The following is a 25,572-nucleotide window of genomic DNA, read 5'->3' on the forward strand; positions in this document are numbered from 1 at the left end:
AAGTAGACGTTTATAAAGTTTTCAATTCGCACATGTAGACACCTATATGCTACCATATGGAAGTCAGTCACAGCCAAAACAAATACAAAAACACAACATAACAAACGAGAGAAAATATTTGAATTGAAAACAGGCAATTTGCAATTAATCAATTACCTGATTGGCCAGCATGTCCAAGCGCAACAAGGAGGGGGACGAGGCGCTACGGAAGAGGCTCGCCAAATTGCGTTTCAAGAGATTGGTCCGAGTCGCCTTTGCGAACCAAAAATGGATCAGCGAGGTGGACGAACAGGGCCTTACCTTGAATGTGAAGAAGAATGTGGCGATGCTGGTGCGCAAGAAGCACAAGACTGGCATATTGACAATGGCGGTAAGCGGTTGGAGCGGATATACCACAGTTGGATTCCTAACCGATCTGATCCCAGCAAAAAGGCTTGCTAGCCACCCCGCATCACACCCGGACCATTCCCGAGCGAAAGAGCCTGTGCACAATCGTCGCTGGACTCGGTTGCTTTACCCAAGTGCCGCCGGTACGATCAATTAATATATATATATATATGTATATTGTGGACTTGATCAACTTCTTTACAGAAGATTCGAGCTCGTCTGGTGCCCTACCTACACTTCATGGTCGTCACTACGGGTCGCACCTTGATGAAGGAGGCCGATGAGCCGACTTGTGTCTACTTTGTGGTCAGCGGTGAGGTCGAGATGTCCAGAAAGATATGGAATAAGGTAACGGAAATGTGCATTTAACCGGAAGCTCCCAATTCATTTGGCATCTGGCAGATCACCCGCAAGTTCGTATCGAAGCCTGAGGCATTCTTTGGACCGGGCGACTGGATCGGTGAGATTGAGCTGTTAGAGGAAGACCTGAGAATGAATACCTATAAGGCCACAAGTATCCGAACTAAAAGCGAATCCTTATTCAAATGCTAATCGTCATCATCATGCACTCACTTTCAGCTAATTGCGAAATTCTGGTACTAGATGACTTTGACTTCAAGGCGTTGCTCAGGCCGTATGTGAAAAAGGTTTGGATCGAAAAGAAGAAGGCGATTGCCTCGCTGAGCTATCTGAAATTTATGAGCGATTCGCAAGTAAGTCTTGAGTGTGGCTGTATTTAGGAATACGAACAAAATGAAGTGTGACCAGATTTAGTTCGAGAAATCGATTAGCTAGGCGGGGCATACCCCACTTGACACTTAATCCATTCGTCTACAGATTGTGAGCGCCTGCAAATTTGGCATCTTAAGGCAATACGAACCCTTGGGCACAATATATCCCGAGGAGAAGGACAGCATACAATATGTGCACTTCGTTCTAAGCGGCGAATGCGTTCTTTTACAGTGCCTCCACATGAAGGTAATTAATGGCATATTTTGTCCCGATTCGAGTCTGTAAAGTCCACCACCACCACCACCCGCCACTTATGTAGGTGTCCTATGTGAGGGGCGAGGTCCAGTATGAGCTATCCAAGGTGATCGAGGAGGACTCGGACAATGAGGCAGAGGACGAAAAGCCGGAGCCGTTCGATGTTAGGGAACTGTTGCGCTCGAGCTCGTCGCTGGACGAAGCTGGATACAATAAAAAGAAGGCGGTATGAAATATGAATTCCACTTTTTGATTCCACCAACTATTCGGGGCCCTTTTCGAATGCAGAAACGCAAGGCGGAGTTCGCCAAAATCGAGGCGCACTGCAAGCTCCTGAACAAAAGACTGCTGCCCGTGGATGAGACGCCAAAGCCGCGTCTGACGCGTCACTCGCATTATTTCAAATCGATTGTGGAGGAGCGAACGCTTGGCCATGACATTCAGTTTGAGGATTACGACGAAGAGCATTATTCCACGGATGACGACGACCTCAATTCTATCCGTCAATCCCTGAACCGGGACAGGCGATCCAGTCGACAGAGCAAACAGAGCAGACAGAGCAGACAGCGGGAGCTGATCAGCACGGAGGCGGAGTCCGAGGAGTCGGAGGTATATACCGCCTCCTCGACGAGCTCGTCCAGTGTGCCCGTATCGATCAAATCCCTGAAGCCTTACGTAAATATCTAAATATAAACATATATTACTTAATACACACACGTTCGATGCATTTTTCCATACACCTTCCTGGCACAGCGTGACGGCAATTATGCGACCCACTTTGTTGACATCGGTTCGATGACTTTTGGCGGCCTGTTCGGCGTGGGCGAGAAGGGGGATCATCGCGTTGTCATGGCCCGTACGACAGTACAGTGCCTGCTGATACCGCGCTACTGGCTCATGGAGGAGGACCAAAATCCGGGCCACATCTGGCAGCGTATGCGCTTCTACTTGGATCGCTGTATACCGTCGCGCGAGACGCTCTTCAAGGACTTCATCAAGACACGTAAGTGGGCACAGTTCAAGGAGGAATGTGTGGAGCCGTTTACGCACTCGGTCACAAATCCGACCAAAATCGAGGATATACCCGTCATAATACGTATCGTTGAATCGAAAGAGACGAATCCCGATCCTCGCGATGCTTAGCTCATTGGGCTCCCAATTGCAATTCCAAATTTTCATATTAAATTTCTTTACTTTTATCAGATCTGCTTTGAAATTCTTTTATTTTTATAATTTTCATTTTTTCCCATAACACTTTAATGGTCTAAAAAATTTAACAATTATTAACTATTTGAATTTTTCATTAATTTCAAAGTGAAATATCGATTAATTAATTAATTTTTATTTAAAGCGCACTCAAAAATACGCATTGATGACGTCACAGTGCAAAGAAGACGAAATTCTAAGCATTGCCTTTGGCTCTCTCAATGCCATGAATGCAATGAGCGAGAGAGTTCGAATTCAATGTGTCCACTGAGCTCACGCCATTGGTCGAAATGCTTGCGATCCCGTTATCTTTGGAGCGCGCACTTGCGGCTGATGTGCAGTGCAGATGCTTTGACAGTTGTGTGCTCTCAGTTGTTATTGCATTAGTGCTAGAGCCGGCTGAGCGAATTTAGTCTGTGCGCGTTTTCCCTGTCGATCGCTTGTGTTCGCCGCGTGTGAAATTCTTTTTTTTTATATATTTTTTTCTGTTAAATAAATGGTGTTTATTGCGATTAGTTTGTTTTGTGTTGTGTTTGTTAGTTGTCAGCTCCTTAAAAAGCGATCTTCAATGCATATTTAATAATCGTTACGCATCGCATTTTTGTGCTGCCGCGTTTTTTTTCTTTTGCCCGCAACAAATTGGCGCGCAAACCGAGTGCACATCGTGAGAAAGAGAGAGAGAGTGGGAGAGCATAAAAGTGAACTATGGAGGATAGGTAAGCGTGCTTTTGCTTTCATACTCTTATTTATGTATTTATGTACATATATTTTTATTTATATATTTATTTATGCCCTGGCAAGGTTTTTTTTTCATTCTGTGGCTCCATAAGCTGTCCCTCGTTGCTTAAATTCTATTTTTATTTAGATGGAATTAAATTCTACGAAACATTTACTTATTAATTATAAGAAATTGAAAGATATTACCCGGTGTCGCGGGGGTCAAATGAATAATGTTCAAATATCCTTCTACATATTCGCATTTGTATTGAAATGCAAAATGAAATTGAACTTCACAGTTTTCAAGCCAATTATGAACTGGTTCAAGCTCATAAAACATAATTTGAGCTCATTGCCCACGATAAGTGTGGACACAAACCCATTTTGTAGCCAAGCCCAACACCAGGCAAATACCAAATAATTTCTTCATTTAAGCTGAAGCAGATCTCTATTACTGGTTGTTTTTTTGCTGCTTGCTGTTTTTATATTTTCAAAGCTTAACTATTTTAGTTAGTTATTAGTTTGATTATGCATATACAAAATTTAACGGGCAGGTTGAAAATGCATATTACGATAAGAAAGTACCATTAAGTATTTGTGAATTTCCCACTGAATAAGTTTTGTGTACTTCAGGCCAAGACATAAACCAGCTAAGTATTGCTCCCCTTGAGCCAAAGCTTATGTAGATTATTGATTGGGAAAATTAACGGATAGTAAAAATTCATGTCGGCAACCCATGCTTACGATAGAAGAAATATTATTGGGTACTAGAAATTTCCTACTGAGGAAGTTTCTCATATTTTGAATCTAAGATAATTACACGTAAATGACAAGTACATTCTCTATAATTTGAAGCTTGTTTTTATGCTTTAAGTATTTTAATGGGAAAATAAACGGATAAAATTGATACGCGGAAATAGTGCACACTTACAGTATAAAAATTACTATTGGGTACATTACTCCCCTAAAAAAGTTTTGTGCACTTTAAGCCAAGACAAAAGCCAGTCGGTATTCCCCCCTAAATAAAGGTTTATGTGTAAGGTTTGAGTATTTAAATGGGAAAATGAACATAAATGTACCTTTAGGCAATTCGCCCTTACGATATAAATAGTACCATTGGACATTTTTAAAATCCCCCATCATAAGCTTATTTTTATAGTTGAAGCTTTGAGCGGATAAACGGATGTTATAGTATCTAATCAGCGCACACTTACGATATAAAAAGTACCTTTGGGTATTTGTGAACTTGCTACTGGAAAAATGCTGAGTACCTTAAGCCAAGACAAAAACCGGCGAATAAAAAATATTTTTTGGCTGAAGCCTGAGTTTATAGTTAAAGCATTTGAATGGGAAAATGGACGGATAAAAAGGGACCATGAATGGGAAAATTCACGGATAATATGAATAACGATATACAAAGTACCATTGGGTATTTATGAATTTGCTACTGAAAAAATGTTGAGTACTTTAAGCTTAGACAAAAACAAGCAAATATAAAATAATTCTATTTGGACCGAAGCCCGAAGTAATAGATACAAAATTGATACTTCGGGAGCACGAATGGGAAAAATGAATGAATAACATAGAAAAATACGGTATGTGTATACTTACGATATAAGAAAATAGCATTTGGTTTTGTGTGAATTTGCTACTAAAAAAATTTGGTTTAAGGCAAGACAGAAACCAGTGCATGTAAAATATTTGCACTTGGACTGATGCATGTGTTAATAGATAAGTCGTTACCATGAGAAATAAATGGATAATATGGTAACGTGATTGGGAAACTGAAAAGACTTACGATATAAAAAGTAGCATTGGGAATTTGTGAATATCCCACTATGGCTTACCCCTACTTTGGGACAGCGCTAACGCTTATCAATAGTGGTACATTTTTTGCTGGGAAATCCATTTCAGGAGAAATGGAGTTTAATTACAATTCTAAAATAAGTAAGAATAAATATTGAATTAAAAAAAAAAAAACATAAAAATAAGTAAAAAAATGCATATAAAAATAAACCGAAATCAAGTGGACCAGGTGTTATAGTTATATTCCTCATTCTCCGCACAGAGATTCGAGTAATTGGGATTGCGACCCCTGATGCACTCAGATGCCGGCGAGCCGGCCCTATAGATCGGATTGTTGCGCACATTTGTGACCGCATAGTTGCAGGCGAGCAGCGTAGACCCCAACCCATTGGCGTCCGTGTACCGAGCAATCGCACAGCCAATGCGATTGTTGCGCTCATTCACCATGGTCGTAAAGTGGCCGATGGCCCTGCGAATGCCAGAAGATTACAAGCTGAGGAAAATATGAAAGGAGCTGACAATAGGGGGCATACGCACGGTCCGGCACGCGGCACATAGACTTCCGTGTCGGCGCTGGTCGCCGAGCGATACTCCTCGACCCAGGCGGCAATCCGCTGGCGCAGAAACTCGGCCACATCAATGCTGCGCGTATAGAGAACGCTCAGGTTCTGGCCCGCATAGCGATAGGTGTTCGTGTTGCGGCACTCGTCGTGCGCCATGCGGCACTGCAGCGTATTGTACGCAGCCACCTGTGCGAGCGTCGAGTCCCACGACATACTGGCCATGTGCAGGGCGCTGGGAAAGCCGGTTAGCCCGCCGCCGGCCAGCAGATTGCGGCGATCGTTGTGCTCCTTCAGTATGAGCGGTATGTGCGCATCGATTGGTACGAATTCGCCGCGACAGCCGCTGGCGAATTGCTGAGCTTGTTAACGGTTAATAGACACGCATATTGGCCACGCCCACTACTTACACCGCTATTGCCGCACACAACATGACGCAATCCGGCCGGACAAAGCGCCGGATCACAGTAATTCTGCGCCACGGCCAATTGGCCAAAGCAGCCGCTGCCCAGGAGCACCAGAATCAGCCTCAGTGGGCGTGCCCCACAGTAGGGCGGGTGGGTGTGTTGCGTCATGGGCGATTTGATTAAAAGTGCGGCACGTTCTATGCGTGCACCGCCAGCCGAGCGGTATTTATAGTCAAAGGCCCGTGCCCGATGCTGCTGCCTGCTGCATGCTGCCTGCTGCCTGCTGCCTGCTGCCTGCTGACAATGACAATGACAATGGCATTCATGCATTCCATATCTAGGTCCATCGAGACATCTGTTGTTTATGCCTCTATACAAATCAAGACTGACAAAAAATTAAAACCAGGCGCAAAACACCCGCTGATTGTTCCATTTACCACACGCACGACTCTCTGAATGTGTGCGTGTGCCTGTGCGTGTGTGTGTGCGTGTGCGTGTCTGTAGGCGTATACGTAATAAATTTGCACGCAGCTGTTGTGCACACCTTGCCCGCAGCCAGCGCCCCTCCCCTCATCCTCCCCTTCCCTCTCTCGCAGTCCGTCATAATGAGTTTCGCATTTGCCGCACACGTTGCGCTCGCGAACATCCGGCGTTTTACGGAAATGTCATTTGGGTTAGCCGCTTTCAGGTCAAGTCTGGCTAATTGGCATAGCTACATATATATCTTATAATTTTGTGTCGGGCGTGAAATTGAATATAACTCTTACGAATCCCTGTTGCACTCCCCCTCTAGCCGCAATCCGCCCCCAAACTGACTTTCAGCATTATTCCGATTTCTTGAAATCGTTTTTGGAATCGATCGAGAGTGAGCTCTGATTGATTCTATGTAATTGGATCTCAAACACAAGCCATATAAGCACCTGATAGAACCAGTTGCTATTTCATTATCAACCTGATCCAAAATATTGAAAATAATACTCAAAAATAAGCGAAACGCTTGTAAAGAAACAGAATGCATTATAACCAATCTTTTGTTTAAAGAAACTTGTATATATACATATGTTTAATTGAATGTATACATATGTTTTTTTTGTGTATATATGTATATATGCATGCATGCATATGTGTTCATATAAAAGCATGTTCTCTTATTGCAAACGCAGACAATGCCAACTTCCGCCGCTCTGCTAATTTAAATAAAACGTATTTTTAATATCACCCTCCTTTGCGATTCTCATGATTTCGAGTAAGCTTTGCACTTCTTCATGTTCTGATCATAAGTATTATATTACCTAATATTTGCCTGTTGATATAAATGTGTATGTTTATATGTGTGCGTGCATCCATCTATGTATGAATGTACAAAAAGTAAATATGTATGTTTAATAGTATGTATGCATGTATGTATAATGTATGTATATGTATGTTTATATGCATGCATGCGTGCATGTATGTATGTAAGTATGCAAGCATGTATATATGTATGTATGCAGGTACGTATATATGTGAGGATGTATGCATGCATCTATGTATGCATGCGTGTATGTATTAATTTATATATATGAATGTATGTATGTATGCATGTTTGTGTATATACGAATGTATATATGTATGTATGCATGCATGAATATATGCATACATGTATGTATGTATATATTTATGTATTTTTGTATGTATGAATGTATGTTTGTATGCATATATGTATGTATATGCATTAATGTATGCATAAGAGGTTTGTTTTCTCATTTAGCTAAGCCCGCTGCGTTGCAAATTAAAGATTTATTTGGTTTTACTGACTAACTGAATGATTGTGAACACCAATTTGCTCTTCAACCGACAGCTCCAAAGGCAGCTTTAATAAATAGTGGTCCGAGGATGAGTACATTTAGCTCGTATACAAAGTTCAGTTGTGCTGGCAGATTATTTTACAGAGTTGGCTTTGGAATAGTATTTATTTGGCCAACTTATTTCTGGCAACATTAAAGATACTAAAGAAAGGAGTTCAGACATTTTTTGGAGTTTGCTTAGCTTATCAAAGATTCAATCGAGGAATTTCTATGTTCTATGCTCTAGCTGAAAGCGTTCGACTAGCAGATGCCCTGTAATGCTTGGTATAAACTACCCCAAACTGATGCATACGCATATGCTCGTGCATGGCTTTAAATAGGCTGCATTTAATATAGAATATACGCACGTACTCTTAAGAACAGTCTCGCTCTGTGTTCTATATGTATTTGATTACATTTCAAGCGATTCCCAATCGAGGTGTAGGGTATAATGAAAGCTGCAAAGTTTTTGCGACACCTACGGTAAAAGTTAAGGTACGTTTAACAAGTTTAATTGAATTGCAGGTGCACTTTTACTTTCTGACTTTGACATGTGCCAACAATCTTATGTATCGACGCCAGGGGCCAGCCTTTGGCTCGAGCCCAACTTCCGTTTCGATACCCTGCCTGAACTTTTCTGGGCACGCATGGGCATGCTTCAGCTTTGAGTGTTGAAGCTTTTTGCGCTTCAGCGTTGACACTGAGCCCCACAAAGCTTTTGCCTGAAACACCAAGGGGCGGTGGGGCAGGGGGGCAGTGTTCGCACAGGTGGACATGGGGGCAATCGAAACGAGACGTTAATTGAAATGCTGAAATGCAGCACCTGCAACCGGTGGCTGCCAATAGCAAAGGCACATATTTGTTCATCATATTGAAAGGCCGGGCCGGGCCGAGCCGAGTCGGGCCCAAAAATTTAACACAGATTGCATTTTCATTAGCCAGATAGGTCAGTTTGAGTTCGTTTTTCATTTCATGTGTTAAATCGAATAAATTCTCTTTCATCCAGCTATACACAAACGTTGGCAATATTTCCCAAAGGCAAACGAGTTTTGTTTCTTTCCATTACACCCCTCTATGCGATTCTCATCCATGACTTAAAGGCTGTCATGCTTTGACTTTAAGTGTTATATGTTCAAATGTTGTCTTGGCAGTTTAATTAACTTAATCTCTGCCCTGATTTGTAGTATCATTTACTCTCTCACAGAGTACCTCTCTTCCGCCTTGTACCTGTATTACTATTTTATATATATTATGTATAGGAATATAAGTCTATGCAACTCAATTCATTAATATGCCAGGGTATTTACATTTCGGCACATGAAGAAGTTGCGTGTGCTTTTGTTTTGTTCCACAATGTATCTCGGTTTTCCCTCCAAACGCGAGTCATGTTGTACAGTGAAAACAAATTCGGTCGCCGAACCCGCTGAGATTGTCGTCACAGGAAATGACTTTCAGTCTTTGCAACTGGTTCGCATAATTAATGCCCGCAATTCAACAAAATGTATTTGTTTTAGGCTTTATTATTGTGTAATGTAATGAGTATTTACAATTCGAGTGACAACAAATTTAAAAAAAAAAATAAAACAAATATGTGAAAAGGGTTGCGCCAGTTGCGTGCCCAAACTCCTCTGTGCCTGGCCACACATGTGTCACAACCCAGCCACAAGGTATATCTGGTGCGCGCGCTTGCCCGAGTGTGGACTGCTGTTTACCAGCCGCCCGAGGCCCAGCCGCCCTGAGGAGCCCAGCCACCGCCGCCGCCGCCGCCGCCGCCCTGTGCCCAGCCGCCGCCGCCGCCACCGATGCCGCCTGCCTCAGAGATGACCTTGACGATTTGTACAGCGCCGGAGCTGCCGCCGCCATAGCCGCCGCCATGACCGCCGCCATAGCCGCCGCCATAGCCGCCGCCATAGCCGCCACCATGACCGCCGCCATAGCCGCCGCCGGCACCTGCATCGGAGATGACCTTGACGATTTTAATAGTGCCGCCGCCGCCGTAACCACCGCCGCCCTGTGTTGCCCAGCCACCGCCGCCGTGGCCGCCGCCGCCGTAGCCGCCGCCGCCATAACCGCCACCGCCGCCGCCTCCGTAGCCGCCGCCATCGGAGATCACCTTGATGATTTTAACTCCGCCGCCGCCGCCGCCGCCTCCATGGCCGCCACCATAGCCGCCTCCATGGCCGCCTCCATAGCCGCCGCCGCCGCCTCCATAGCCGCCGCCGCCGCCGCCGGAGCTAAGGGCGCTGCCGCCGCCTAGGAAGCCCGCATGGGCCATGCTGCACACAGCGAGCAGACAAACGAATACCTTGGAAGAGAAACAGGCACAGCATGAATATCACAGCACAGCACAAACGAAAAAAAAAAAACAAAATAAAAAAATTTCAACAACGAAAAAAAAATGCTCAAAATTCGCTAATCCCGGCCACGAGATTTCGAGCTAAACCGTCAGCCAAGACGCACCTTCATGTTGGCTCTGTGTACGTGTGGAGCTGGGAGTTAGGAGTTAGGATTTGCAAGTGCGACTACGACGAGAGCTGAACTTCAACTGTGCCGCAGCAGTGCACCGGCCGTTGCTTTTATTTGCCGCAGTCAGCGGAGGCTAGGAGCCAAAAACACAAAATCAAAATCAAAATCACAACAAAAACAAAAACAAAAACAAGCTCGACCCTGCCCGGAGCCAGCTGACCACAGCTGTATGCTAATGTATGACACTCTAATTGCTTGTCCACGCGATGCTCTCTGGCCGGATTATGCCATCATCCGTGCAGACATCATGCAGACACACCAAAACGGCGAATAGCCAACAGCTGTCTCTTTGCCAACATCTTGGCCATCTCCGTCTTCGGCTAACGCCTTCACAGCGGCACCTGGGAGTGTCGACTGTGGAGTGTCGACTGTGGAGTGTGGAGTTTGGTGTGGACTAGCGCAAGGGGGGGGGGGGGGGTGGCTTTTGCTGGCGCTCTTTATTAGCTCGTTATGCAATTCATCAAAAACTTGCACAAAAAGCATTAGCCAAACATAACAAAAGCGAATAAGTAGCGCGTTTTAACACTCCAACTCCAAATCCAACATCAAATCAAACACCACCTTCATAATGTGCCCTAACAAACAGGGTATATTGGCTATTTTCTGTTTTTTATTTTTGTTTTTGATCCACATTTATTAAATATATAATATAATATAATATATAATATTATTTTAGACATGCATTTCTTATTTTTTCTTATATTTTATAGCATTATTTATTATATATGTATCTTGATCTTACATATATATATATATTTATATATATATTTTTTCCGTTTCGATAAATTTGATATTTAATATTGATTATCATACAAAAATCGAACACAACTCCGCACAATCGATAGTTGGCAATCGTTCATAGAATAATGGTATTCCTGAAACTGATTTAAATTTGATTTAGACTTCGTGAAGGAATAATATAATTAAATAAAAGAATAAATTTGAAGAATAAAATAATAAAAATAGTAAAAAAATACTAATAATTAAAAAAAAAAACTATAAATAATAATAATTATTATTCTAATTATTAATTCTTAATGATTATCACAATAGAAGGTGAACAAACAAAAAGTGTGACCGTGCAAGCAAACTCAAATCAAGTCTTCAAGTCCAATTTTAGTCAGCCTCGAAACTTCTTTCGTTAAATTCTTTAGTGTGACCTTGATTTCCCCACTTTTATTGGGCACACTATACGTCTTGTATGAAGCAGCTGGGAACAGCTGATCGACGAAATCTCAATGAAATCCAAATCAGTTTCAGGAACTCCACCAATATCTTCTATAGTTAGAGGTCGTACATCCTAATGACAGGTATGACAACAGGTATGAACATGTTTATGACGCAAGCATCTGGATCGATAGGCCTGTATTATTTAAAACTATGACTTCAAAGAAAACGCTTATTAGTGTAGATTTTGCTAAATTTTTTTTCCCCGAAAACAATTCGAAAAACTCAGATCTTGCTCTTATAATAATCATAGACATATAGTTTTGGATGCATGCAACATATTTCTGATTAATCTGATCAGATTAATGTCCACTTTATGTGTAAGCGTATAGAATTTTCGATATCGCCGGGCTGGCTGTTCTCGTTGTTTCAATTTAAAAAAAGTGCGCCGAAAACTGGTTGATGGGGTCAATCGAAACGCTTATTAATTGTTGGCCCCCACAAAATTTAACTGCTTCGCAGTGGAACCTTCGGTTCGACACTTGATAGATGGCAAATAATTTTCCAGTGTTGCGCTACGTTAATTGCTTCAACGGCGTTTTGTAGTTCGCGGAAGCCCACAAATCCCACGCAGTCACGACATCTTATTCGTTATTTAGTTGCAGAGCAACGGCTTTTGGCTATCATAATAGGTTAACAATCACGCAGAGTTGGGTGGCTGGGGGAGCTATCATATTGTAAACAAAAATAAATTAAATCCATGAATTTTGAACATTTCCAAAGTTTATGCAACTTGTTGTTGAACATTTGCTTAGTTTACGAGTAAGTATAACTTTAATTCAGGGCTGCTAGCCGCTAACATTTTGATGAGGGTTCGTCTGGCTTATTGGTTCGGACCTTTTGTCTTAAGTTTTGTGCCCAAGCAACAGAAACAGGTTTCTAATTTACATCATGTTGCATGTTTCCGACATTTATATCGACATATCTATATGCGCATATACATAAGTAAATGCACAAAGCCAGTTGTTGTTTTTTTTTTTTTTTTATATTTCTTACATTGGTTATAATTATCGAAGCATTATGCAATTTAAAGATTAGATACGTCGATAAAAATAGATTATAATCATAATTTTTCAGATATTTGATGATGAACACATTTACCTCATATTTTTAATAATTCCATAATTTAAATAATTGGAAATGATAAAACTAGAGAATTAAAAATTAAGGTCATACGTATCTATTTTGTTTTTAACTATTCACATATAGTTACAGTCAACCGGATGTGGTTATAGAAATTATACAAAATAAATAATAAATATAAATATATACATAAATGTATTGAAGAGGGGCTCATTAACGTGAGGAAACCTTTCTGTGAAGACCTGCAAAGTCATAGGTCTACAGGGGAACTCCCTCAATTAAAACTAATCTTACCTAACTGTATCACTATTACCTATACGCAGCATAACTAAACGATATGTCAATCACTGAAGCGTAAAGAAATAATCCTCTTATGACGTAGCTCAAGCTTGCTTTCTGGCAAATCATCTCTTAAAGATAGTGACAAATATGTTTTTAATTAATGATCGGAATTGTATACCCATTAAAAATGGCCAGCAGGCCAAAAGGCGCAACTATGATATACATAACATACATTTATATATTGATCTGAACATCGAGCAATGTGACGATAACCTTCTCTTGATGTCTGCATGACCACTTCGACCAATGCAGCTAGAGGCATCAACTGTAGTTTGTAGGTTCCCATAAACTATGCGCATATAAAGATCACGTTGTTTTCGCCTTTCTCTGAGATTCTCATACATTTAATTTGGGCCAACTGACTCTCTGATTCTTCTAAGGGTTCTGTGTATTTAATATGGTTAAAGCTTATGTTTTCTTAAACAATTGACATACAAAGATTATGTTGCTTGCTTTTTTCTTTACGATTCTCATATACTCAATGAAGGCCCTCCGACTCTCAGGTTGTTCTTACCCTCCTGTGCATTTTATGTTGTTCATGTTGTTTTCGCTTTTCTTTGCGATTCTCATACACCCAACTAACGCTGACTGACTTTCAGGTCATTCTTCGCGATCTTAAACGTATCGTATATAAATATCATGTTGTTTTGCATTGCTTTGCGATTATAATTTATTCAATTAAGGTTGACTGATCCCGCAGGTTGTTCTTATTTAACATTTGTATAGCTTAAGTTTTCTTAAACTATTCGCATATAAGATCATGTTGTGCTCGCCTTTCTTTGCAATTCTCATATATCCAATTAAGGCTTACTTACTCCTAGGTTTTTTTGTAGCGTTCTGTGAATTTAATATTTAACTCCCTCGCTAACCTTCCTCTCTGATAAGCTCTCACACACTCTCTCGTTCTTTTGCTTTCAATCACGCCGTTTCAATTGCTCTCTTCCTCTACTAAATACCCCCCTCTAGACGATTCGCATAGCTCAAATAAAGCGTGATATTAAGTATATAAAAACGCATTAAGGGCTGAATTGTAGGGTATCTGCTCCTCGCTCTCCTTCGACTATGGCACTCTTGAGTTTTTTGTCTGTGTCTTTGAATAAATTGATATAGCTGCAATCAACACTGACATCAATTTAAGAGTGGTACATATAAAATCTTACAGCTGCGAAAAAAAGCTTATTAAAGTTACTTAATATCCATAAAACTAATGAAAGAAAGGGCAACGACAGAAAAAACAACTGTCTCGGTCTATGTTAGTTGTGGCTATACATAAATTATCTTGGTCCATTTGTGGGTTATGCGACGACGCCTTTCACTGCATGGCAAACTATTAATGGGTCTTATTTAAGCTCCCGACCTACATAACAGATTGTTACCTATTGCCCGGCCATGTGTCGTTTGCTGTATATCATTATCATTTGTTGAGCTAGAGATCTGTCTGCCCCAATTTGGATTAAGGAATATTAATCGTGGCATTGTTTTGATCTTGCCACACAACATGAGAAGCTAATGATGGAATTAATGCTTGACTAATGATAGATCACAGCATTGCCATGCACAATTATTCCTCTGATCATAATTAGGAGAGCTGCATTCAAAATTGGGCACAAGACCCTGAACTTGTTGTGGTATATGTATGTACCTCTGGCCCGGGGTCAGACCCGCTGGGCAGCACGCAAAGAAAATGATTTGTTTTTAATTTTTTTTTTTTAATTTTTGGTTTCCAACATAGTTGAAGACGTTTTGTACAATTTATAAACTATTTAACATGAAAAAAAAAAGATGTCTTAAAGATATAGTAACAACATCTACAAGGCTAATGCCGTTGCTCAACTCGGACAACAGAAACAAATGAGTCGAGTGCCTGGCATATCACATGGCGGTGTATGGGAAGATGGGAGTCTGTGTTGAGCCATGGGACATCGGACCGCTTAGTCCCAGCCGCCGCCACCGCCGGCAGACCAGCCACCACCGCCGCCGGCGGACCAGCCACCGCCGCCGGCGGACCAGCCAGCGCCGCCAGCACCGCCGCCGTAGCCGCCTTCACTGATGACGCTGACGACTTTCACGTCCTCGACGTGGTGGCCATGGTCAGCGGCAAAGTGTCCGCCATGACCGTGATCGATGGCGCCGCCTTCCTCGTGAATAACTTTGACAATTTTCACATCGCCGCCGTGACTGTGACCGTGGCCGTGACCGTGATCGTGGCCGTGACTGAAGCCAGCATCTTGGATGACCTTAATGACCTTGACTTCGGCGCCATGTCCGCCGTGTCCGTGTCCATGATCGAAGCCACCGTGACCATGTCCATGTGCCTCCTCATGAATCACTTTGACAATCTTGACCTCACCGCCGCCGCCGTGTCCGTGTCCATGATCGAAGCCGCCGCCGCCGTGTCCATGACCTTCCTCGTGGATCACCTTGACAATGGTGGGTGCACCGCCAGAGTAGCCACCGCCGCCGCCAGAGTAGCCACCGCCGCCGCCGGAGTAGCCACCGCCGATGAAGCCAGCCTGGGCGAGGCTCACGCAGACAATCAGGCAAACAAACACCTGGACAAATGTCAGAGTTCGTTGATGGTTAAAAGGCTCCATGTATTTTGGTTTATTTCTTTTCGAAATCTTACCTTCATTTTGTTGTCGGTTATGCTTGGGTTCAGCTTTAGCTCTTGTTAGACGAAGTTAAGCCTGGAAGCTTAGTCAGTTACTAATATTGATGCTATGCTCGCTGGCCGCTATTTATACGCCATCCAGACCCAAGCGGCCAAGAAAAGCGCCATCCAAAGAGAAATGATGCCAACAGCAGCAACAACAACAATAACAATAACAACAGGTTAACGCCAACGTCAGCTGCAGTGAACCCAAAAAACAAGTTCACGATCTCAAATAGCCGAGCTATAAATTATTAATGTATGCATTAATGCGTATAAGCCAGAAATTATAATCCTAGCCACTTGCTATCCAAATTTGTAACATTCATAATCTGCATACACACACACACACACACATACATATATATATATATATATACCATATACTAGTGTGTACATAAAAGCGACATAAATATGTATATACATACGCATAGTCCACATCCAAGCTTTGCTCGGGCTGTGACACACCTCCCTTTAGTGAAATCCCAGATTTCATCACATTTCAGTTGAGCATTTTAAGACCATTTGTGGCCAGCTGTTAAATGGTGCATATGTGCATGTTTAGAACAAAGGGTTGAGCGCTTGTATGTTTATATTATATCATAATATATATATATATTTATATCAATTAATATTGTTCAACTTGTTGGGATTATTCTTAGCTTTAAGCCGCGTCACAGTCCCAACTTTCAATTAAAACTCTTTGAAAAGTGTTGTTTTTTTTTTTGTTCAAAAATATACAGAAATCTCTACCAAGCTAATTCTAGCCCAATTTCAACAGAAATTGCCTTTTAGTTTGCTTAAAGCCTTCAGTATTTTGTCAAAATATTTGATACAAAACCAACCCAAAGAAACTTTTTTTAAATAAAGCCAATATTGTTTTACTAGAGAGTTAACAATTTTGTGAATTCTGCATACTTGGTTTTGCGCTTTTTTTTTTGGCTTGGTTAATAAAATTGTGCTTAAACTATTTATTTAATATATAAAAAAAATTGTCAACCAAAATTTCTTAAGCCATTCGACTAAATAGATGTCCACTGGCTAGAAATATTATTTCAAATGTTTTCCAGTTCTTGTTCTATCAATTGATAAACTTGTGTTTTAATTGAAAGTATCATATAAATTAAGGCATGTGCAAGGCCTTTAATTCTTCATTAGTCGTCTAATAAATATGCATTTAATTGTTAAAAAGAAAATTGTTACAGAAAGAGAACTTCGAAAGAAACAAATCTTGGGTAAGTTATTCTTATGGACGGATTATTGGAGAGATTTGTATGCAAGCTATGCTTAAAAACTCTAAAGATTTCTGTGTGATATTTTACGAATTTATAAAATTTGTAAAATAATTACTGCAAATTGCAATATTCGGTTTTATATTCCCAATTTGGTTTATCGATAAAATATTCTATGCATAAATACATATAGCTCAATTATGGCAAATTATGGACAAATGGCTTCTGCAGACGCGCACGTGCTCGTCCTTCTATAAAATATATGTACTTACATGCCTATATACATAAATGTATATATATATATAGTTATATTATTCATATATCATATATATATATATATATATTTATGCCATGTTGAAAATATCTAATCCATTTGTTGCCTTGATTTCATATGAATTCATATGAATTCTTTTTACGATATTCAAATGCATAAATATTGGTTTATTAAAACTATTTTTGAACTCAATTTGCAAACAACTTTTGTTTACAAGAAAACTGTCTTTTATGTGTCGTAGGATACAAATAATAATAAAATGTTAATAATAATAATAATTCTAATAAAAATAATTATAATAATCATAATAATAATAAGTTAACGATATCCATGCAACTGTTATATTTATATTATAGTATTATAATACGAATATAGCTACAAACGATTGCGGGTAAATAATACTTAGTCCATGTATATTATAATACATTTTACTTTTATATATATATATATATTATAATATTACAAATAATTAGATACTCTTCACTGACATTAAAAGCAAAATTTATTTATATAAAAGTAAAATATATATTTTTCTAACGAATTTCTTTAGTTTACAGGGTAACTGCTAGGCGTGCACTTTTGACTCAAATATTTCAATTTATTTATTTTGCAAGTGACATAGTTTCTTTTATATATATTTTTTGTTTCTAGCATACTTTCACATGACTTAACATTTTTTCGTTTTTTCTTGTGACATTTTAAAAACTTTCGGACAACAGAAATTCAGGAATAATATACATATTATTTATATAAGAATTAAGGTAAAATTTATGAGACAACGTGATAAAACAGAATTTAAATATTTCCAAAATAAAAGAAAGAGCCGAGTAAAAACAACAATAACAAAGAAATATTTAAATGGCCGGAAGGCCACAAAATAGTTTGAATGCGATACAGATTTAATTTGAAAATCTTTGAAATTTTCACATTTAAACATATGCGAGCATTGCGACGGAGCCGGAATGCATATTCATGTTCGAAAGTCCAGCTTGCAGACTGGCCAGCGTGCCCCGAAGTCGTCTAATGTCGTAATATTTGTCGCACTTAATCCCACGGCTCTTGATTTGCCTCCAATCAGCGCCGCAATTTATCACGCCGCGCGCCCGCTTGCCGCTTGCCAGCCGATAAGCCCGTATGCGCCACACCATGCCACCAGCTCGGATCAACAGTCAACAGCCATTGTATTTTTGGTCGCCGCCAGTCAACCATATCCAAAGCCATTAACTTTTGTCTTCAGTGCCAGCGACAACGACTACGACAACGACAACGACCACGACTACGACAAGTGGCTGCCGATCAGATGATCTGCCCAGTCATTGCCAGCGCTGAACCAGTTTAATTTTCGCACAACTTACAGCTTGTAAAAATGTTTCACCCGCGAGTATGACACTAGCAGATACCCTCTGCAAGGTTAGAAGGAAATTATGTTTGATATTGAGACACATTTGATAGCAGGGGAAGAGTTGGTTTTCGGTAGATTATATATTAAACGACTAGGAGATACCCTGAACCCTCTTCCAACAACATCAAATGCAGCTTGAGCTTGGGGCGGGGCGGAAGAGGTTAGCTACAAAGTGAAAGATGCTCGATAAGTATTCACCATTTTTTAATTAGGAGGACCTACGTTCAAGTCTCTAGACAGACGGACATGGCTAAATCCACCTGGCTATTGATGCTGATCAAGAATATATAGACTTTATGGAGTGCTACTTTATGCTTCCTTCTGCCTGTTACATACATTTGCACAAAACTATTATACCTTTCTTAAACATTTTCAATGGGATCAGGGTATACAGTATATGGTTATACTTAATATTATATTTGCTAAATTGTAAATTAAATGTTTTTATTCCCTAGATAAATATAATCATAGTCGCGCTTCTTTAAGTCTTCAACAGTTGGTCAAACAGCTGGAATTGATTTCATTAAAATGGCTATCAAATTGACTTGCATATAGTTTACCAGGCAGTTTATCTGCCTGTTAAGTGTCTGGCAACTAAAAACAATTGCAGTGCTGCCACCTTGCAGCGCCAAGGTCTGGCAGCACCGCAGAAAGCGGATTTGAACTAAGCTGCTTAACGTCAGCAAAGCAGACAAGCTGATTATAGGGTATGTGACAGCTGGGCTGCGTCAGTCGATTGGTTAATTCGCATTTGAATCTTTAATGTGCTAAATTGGCAAACCACATTAAACAATTTAATTATGCAAATTTCCGTCGGCCAATTAAAGTCAAAGCGCATTTGACAAAAGGGCCAAAGTGAAAGAAACAAATGCAAATACGAAAAACATGGTCAAAAGCCGATTTAGATTTCGTGTCATTTATGTATGTGTGTGTGTGTGTGTGTGTGTGTGCATCTGCCTAATTAACAAGCCCGCCTAAATGCAATGTTGTGCGTGTTGCTGTTGTTGTTGCATTTGTTGCTCTTTCAGCTAATAAATAATTCGGTTTTTATTGTTGGTCGTGAAAACATTTTGCAACTTTCTCGTTGTTCGAATCGTTGGCCTCTTTCATTGAAATTTAACATTAGCTTTAACGAATAAACTCGTAATGCACTCAACATTATTTGAAACTTTAGTCACAAAAGCAAGCTTTTCCCTTAAATGCATGCAAACATATTCAAAATTGGAAAAAAAAAACCAGATATATCTATTTGCATATTTGCTGAAGGCCCTTTTGATTCATGGTGTAAATGAAGCTACTCGTTTTAATTATGTAAAACTATTCGAAATTATTCACTTAGGTAATTATTTTATTGGCCATCGCATATTGAATATATTCGTCTTTTTATCTATTAATAGGCATATTTACGAATCGGTAGTTTTATTGACAAACACCCGTTTTTGAAATGAAGGCCTCAACTCGTTTTCCCGCCGAGCAGGCAATCAATCAAAATCACATTCATTTGTTTCCAATATTCAAATACTATATCCGATTGTTCAATCTGTGCATTATATATTAAGCTAGCTGGTATTTTAGGCCGATCGGACGAAACTTAAAGTATTTGCAATTACAACCTCTGACTAACATTTTCCGCTCAGAAGACGTGGATCTTGCGAAATGTGTGAAACATGTCGCAAATACATTCTTTTAAAGATCTTTGCAAATTAGTTTAAGCTCGAAACATTTAACCTCTTGCACGCATTTGATATCCAAGAGGGGCGGTGGGACGTAGAGTGTGAAACACGTATCAACTATATTTTAACTGAGATGAAAAGAAAGAAAATGTTTCCATAATTCCTGGTGGAATTTCCTCAAAGTCTGTTTAAGCGTGCACCTCCATTAAATGAGGTAACAGCTTTCTAGTTCATAGTTTCATAGTTTGACCTGTGCGTTGATCACCAATCCTTCAATCACTCAGTCAGTCAGTAAGTCAGTCAATCCCTCAGTCAGTCAGTCAGTCGTATACAGATATAGGTCAAAATTTCCCACCCCCATAACTCGGTCAAAACTCAACCAATTTCCACGAAGTTTAGTGTGTTTTGTTCATGGTTTGGCATCAAGATCAATTTGGTATATAAATCTGGCAACATTATTCTTGGTCGAAATTCATGTATAAATTGTACCCTTAAATATATATATAGATTATATAGACCTATATAGACACAGGTCAAATTAAATTAGATTTCCACGAGGTTTGGCTTTTTGTTAATGGTTTGGCATCTGAATCAATCTGACATCTAAATCTGGCCACATTATTTCTGGTCAAAATGCATATCAAATTGGTACCCTCAAATATATGTATATATGTATATACATATGTATATATGTATATATGTATATGTGTATATATGTATATATGTATATATGTATATATGTATATATGTATATATGTATATATGTATATATGTATATATGTATATATGTATATATGTATATATGTATATATGTATATATGTATATATGTATATATGTATATATGTATATATGTATATATGTATATATGTATATATGTATATATGTATATATGTATATATGTATATATGTATATATGTATATATGTATATATGTATATATGTATATATGTATATATGTATATATGTATATATGTATATATGTATATATGTATATATGTATATATGTATATATGTATATATGTATATATGTATATATGTATATATGTATATATGTATATATGTATATATGTATATATGTATATATGTATATATGTATATATGTATATATGTATATATGTATATATGTATATATGTATATATGTATATATGTATATATGTATATTTGTATATATGTATATATGTATATATGTATATATGTATATATGTATATTTGTATATATGTATATATGTATATATGTATATATGTATATATGTATATATGTATATTTGTATATATGTATATATGTATATTTGTATATATGTATATATGTATATATGTATATTTGTATATATGTATATATGTATATATGTATATATGTATATATGTATATATGTATATATGTATATATGTATATATGTATATATGTATATATGTATATATGTATATATGTATATATGTATATATGTATATATGCTCTTTTATATGTATATATGTATGTATGCTCTTTTATGTCAAAAGGTGAACAAATTTTCTTCGCTGCGGTTAAGAACAACGTATCTTTTCTGCTCCTATTATGGCCTTATTCTATTATTCAGCTAACTCGTTCTCTACTTTTTCAAGGGTCCGGTTATTTGTATGTCGGCCTCGCTCCTACCGGCAATTCAATAATTCTGCGTCTTTATGTGACTCTCTGCGTAAGTGAATATTCACATTTGTATATATGTATTTAAACATAAATTAAAATATATATGACCTTACAATTCAGACTTTCTACGGGTTATCTTGTATTATTTGATATATAATATATATGGACTAAAAGTTTGAATGAAGTTGTGCTTTTTTAAATTTTTAAAGTACAGGGTATACTTTAGCCAAGCATTTGCATTGCAGTTCTATCTAGCAACGTCGTCAAGTGCACAGAAATGTGTGTCAAAGGAACTGGAACACCTTTGATTCTATCTATTGGAAATGATTTGGGGTTAAGGCACGCCAAAAGCTTTTGGCAATGGGGTTAATAAACTAAAGCACGTACAGCTGCAGAGTGGCACAGCTTAAAGCAATGTAGAGCTTATGCGCTGGTGTTTGAAACTTGGCTAAAGCCAAGTTTATGACCTATTTGATGCCTATTTCGGTTGAGCTTTTTGGGACAACAGTTTTATGGCAGCATTTGTAAAGGCATAACTATTTATGGCTGTCTCAATGGTTGTGAACTGAACTTAACGGAAAATACGTTCCACATATAACGAAACCTAGGCGAAAAATAAGCAAATGTTAAGTGTTTACATGCAGCATGCTGTTAACTAACGTAATGCTGTTTGCTGCTTTAGTATGGACACGAACCAGTTAGTTAAGTAAATTAAAGCTGAAAAATATTGTTTTTTTATTTTTTAAGGATTTATTTTCTTTATTTTAAGTTTTAAGGGTGATTTTAATAATGTTTGAGCTGGTTTAGATTTATTTTAATGAATTTCGTAGGATTCTTCGAACAGTTCTGAGCATTTTGCGTTTCTTATTTTCTGGTATCTCTTTTGAGGCTAGTTTTTAAGTTTCTACGCCTTTTCTTTTGCTCTCCTCCCACACTAACAATATGAACGTCCTGCCAGCGATTCAGCTTGTCACGTTTCGCAGCGGCAGTGGCCATTGTCAATGGATTTGCTTTGGCTTCCCGGGTTTTCTAAATATCGCTTAATTGCTCATTAAGTTAATTAAAAAAGGGAACAAATCGCGCTGCAGTTTGTGGCACTCGATGCCCAGATGCTCTGTTAAAGGTTTAATGGGAAAAGATCAAAGTAACGAGCATTTAATTTCAATCTTTATCCGATTATCATCAGAAGCGAGTCCTGCTTTATTGGCAAGCAAATTGGTAAGCATGCTCTTAGTTGAAAATGGAAAAAAAAGAAAACTCAATCTGTCGCGGACTTTTCTCAGTCATGAGCTCGCCAACTATATACAAAATGTATTCTCTGGCAAACAGGGTATTAGCCGTCTTTAATGAGCTGCGCGCACGTTCGCGTTTCGCGAAAAGCCATCGATAACAAAACGGCGCCCAGCCACCCAATCAGGCCTTGTCCGGCTCCACGTCGCGAGCAGTTCAATTAGGAGCTGCCAACTGTTAAGCATTTAATTATGGAAAGAAAGTTTACAAAGCATATATTTTTTTTTTTTGCCAGTGCCAACACTACATTGTTGCGCCAGTGTTGCAAAACTCTCACAAAAAGTCTGCTATTTGGAAATTGTAGTTCGGTTTTATTAGCAAAAAAGTGAAGTTTCGAATTTGAATAAAAATTCATAACTTTTGAAATTTTACAGAATTAGAATTATATTTTTAATTAAAAATTAATAAGTTGCACTTTCTTTTTTAAACTTATTTTTTACTAAAAATTATTTGCATAAAAATTCCGATTTTATTTAATTTGTAATCCATTAAAACAATTTTTCTTATGAGCAAACATTGAACGCAGTTAATTCGCTTAATCAATTTATTACAATTAAAAAATGTTAAATATTATTAATTATTCTGAACTATTGTTAATGAGAAATAACAAAAGACATCATCGTGATAAATAAATGAAGTCCAGCTACAATATATTCAAGCGAGATGTAGGCTTTGCCTTATTTAAGCATTAATCATGCTCTAGAGCAGTTAGAGTATATAGAGGTCATGTGTGCCTATATTAGTTAGATCATATAGATTATGTATACAGTACTTGCTTTTGGAAAAGTTTTTGCTTGTCTGAAAGTTGCTGGAAAGTGGAATGCATTATGCATTGAATGTGAAATGGAAAGCCGCAATATTTGCTGCACACAATCCAGGGTATAGCGAAGTTTATCTGATATTGTGGCCGCCGGACTAGGCCAGCTACCCATTGAGCCGCTGGAGCTGCACGTGGCAGCCGCAGCATGAAATGAAACAACTATTGGCAGAGCCAGAACGGAAAGAAAGCCGACGCTGACGCCGACGATGACGCCGACGCTGACGCCAATGCCGACAGCGACGTAAGCTATGCGTTTTATTTGTTTACATATCGTAACATTCCGGCTGCTGTTAGCTAACAGTGTGCGTAACAGCTGTTAGGCGAGCCGAAGCATGCGTCTGTTAAGGCTCGGGCAAAGGACTCTGCGGCATTTGGCGGGCAGCAGGCAGCAGGAAGCGGGGCGCAACGCGAACTCGGAAGCTGGCTGCTGCACGTGGCTGCTGCTGCTGCTGCTTCTGCTGCTGCTGCTGCTGCTGCTCAGTTAGAAATTCAGTTTCAGTCGAAGCAGTGCAGCCAACGAGTCGCTACTCATCTGTCCCAATTGTTGTCCGTGGTCGTGTGGTCGCTGTTGCCGTTGCTGTTGACGTTGCGACGTGGACTCGTGTGTTGCCGCCGCTCAGTCGAGGTCGTGGTCTCGCATGAAGCGGTCGACAAGTCGCATCAGTTCACCAATTTGAATCGCAGCCAGTTAAGTCAGCGTAGTCCGTGCCACGTGCGATTTGTCCAACATAGTCCGTTTCACAGCCGGAGAATCGGAGGCGCAGCGACGCGTAAACATCAAGTTTTAGCGGCCAACAAGATCTGGCCAATCTACCAAAAATTTCCTTTTGTGCATTCAATCTATTATTTTTTTTTTTTTGCGTGAATTATTGTACCGTTAATTGCAGTCAGTGAAGCGGGCCAAGCAAGCGAATCTATCCCTGCCGATAGAACAGCCTGGGCAAACATTCTGGTGAGGATTGTAGCTAATTTGTAAACATTTTTACGTGTTTCTTCTCTTTTTTTTGTTTTTCTGTGTGTGTGTGTGTGTGTGTGTGTGTGTGGTTCGAGCTGTGACATTTCGTTGGGTTGCTTTTATGATTGCATTAATTTTCGATTAACTTCCTTTTTTTTTTTTTTTTACTGTCAAGCACTTCAAAGGCATTTTCCATAGATCGAATTAATTGAAACTGAAATGCGCTTCGGCCTCTAATGACTTTCGAAAGTATTTAAAACGGCAGCCCGAAACCAGCTCGCAGCTCGCTTAATTTCTTTTGGCCAAAAACTTTGCCAAGTGCCAAAGCAGATAAAAAAAAACAAAAACAATAACAAAAATAAATTACAAATTACAAATTACAGCGCAACCGAAGCTCTGTCTAAATGGTGAGTATTGTAATCTCGAGGCTTTGGGTCTTCCATTATGCGATTAGGCCAAAGTAGCACCAAATCCTGCCCCTGCCCATAAAGTGCAGATTCCAAATTAATATATATATATATACGTTGAAAATTCCTTAGTGTGTAATTTAATATAGTACCTAATTTTGCATACAATA

The 25,572-nt window shown here is 39.2% G+C and overlaps 5 protein-coding genes across 8 annotated transcripts in view; 2 read left to right on the forward strand and 3 right to left on the reverse strand.

Annotated features, from left to right (window-relative positions):
* The first annotated feature begins 56 nt into the window (after positions 1-56).
* LOC135427293 (uncharacterized) lies at positions 57-2,578 on the forward strand. The gene is made up of 9 exons (XM_064680719.1): positions 57-370; positions 426-530; positions 592-735; positions 790-901; positions 967-1,100; positions 1,225-1,365; positions 1,439-1,600; positions 1,663-2,049; positions 2,128-2,578. The coding sequence occupies exons 1-9, from the start codon at positions 170-172 to the stop codon at positions 2,515-2,517; spliced, it is 1,776 nt and encodes a 591-aa protein (XP_064536789.1). The 5' UTR covers positions 57-169; the 3' UTR covers positions 2,518-2,578.
* A 509-nt stretch (positions 2,579-3,087) lies between these two features.
* Positions 3,088-25,572, forward strand: part of LOC135427294 (neuronal acetylcholine receptor subunit alpha-7-like) — a 170,586-nt gene continuing 148,101 nt past the window's right edge. Inside the window, exons 1-2 of one of the 4 annotated variants that reach the window (XM_064680722.1) lie at positions 24,930-24,992; positions 25,171-25,402. The gene's annotated coding sequence lies outside the window, so the exon portion shown is untranslated. Of the gene's footprint in view, positions 3,297-24,910; positions 24,993-25,170; positions 25,403-25,572 lie in introns of those variants that run through there. The other 3 variants (XM_064680723.1, XM_064680720.1, XM_064680721.1) reach the window with 3 other exon arrangements.
* Positions 5,320-6,238, reverse strand: LOC135427536 (antigen 5 like allergen Cul n 1). Its single transcript, XM_064681069.1, has 3 exons — positions 6,074-6,238; positions 5,641-6,020; positions 5,320-5,572 (listed from the first exon to the last, which is right to left on the reverse strand). The coding sequence occupies exons 1-3, from the start codon at positions 6,236-6,238 to the stop codon at positions 5,320-5,322; spliced, it is 798 nt and encodes a 265-aa protein (XP_064537139.1).
* On the reverse strand, positions 9,605-10,362 carry LOC135427537 (acanthoscurrin-2). The gene is made up of 3 exons (XM_064681070.1): positions 10,357-10,362; positions 10,036-10,201; positions 9,605-9,981 (listed from the first exon to the last, which is right to left on the reverse strand). The coding sequence occupies exons 1-3, from the start codon at positions 10,360-10,362 to the stop codon at positions 9,605-9,607; spliced, it is 549 nt and encodes a 182-aa protein (XP_064537140.1).
* LOC135427538 (uncharacterized) lies at positions 15,006-15,706 on the reverse strand. Its single transcript, XM_064681071.1, has 2 exons — positions 15,701-15,706; positions 15,006-15,626 (listed from the first exon to the last, which is right to left on the reverse strand). Exons 1-2 carry the CDS (start codon positions 15,704-15,706, stop codon positions 15,006-15,008), a joined length of 627 nt encoding a protein of 208 aa, XP_064537141.1.

This window comes from Drosophila montana, unplaced genomic scaffold, assembly GCF_035044405.1.
Source record: "Drosophila montana isolate Dmon_TW-CO22-7 unplaced genomic scaffold, ASM3504440v1 contig_2178_1, whole genome shotgun sequence".
Classification (NCBI taxonomy): domain Eukaryota; kingdom Metazoa; phylum Arthropoda; class Insecta; order Diptera; family Drosophilidae; genus Drosophila; species Drosophila montana.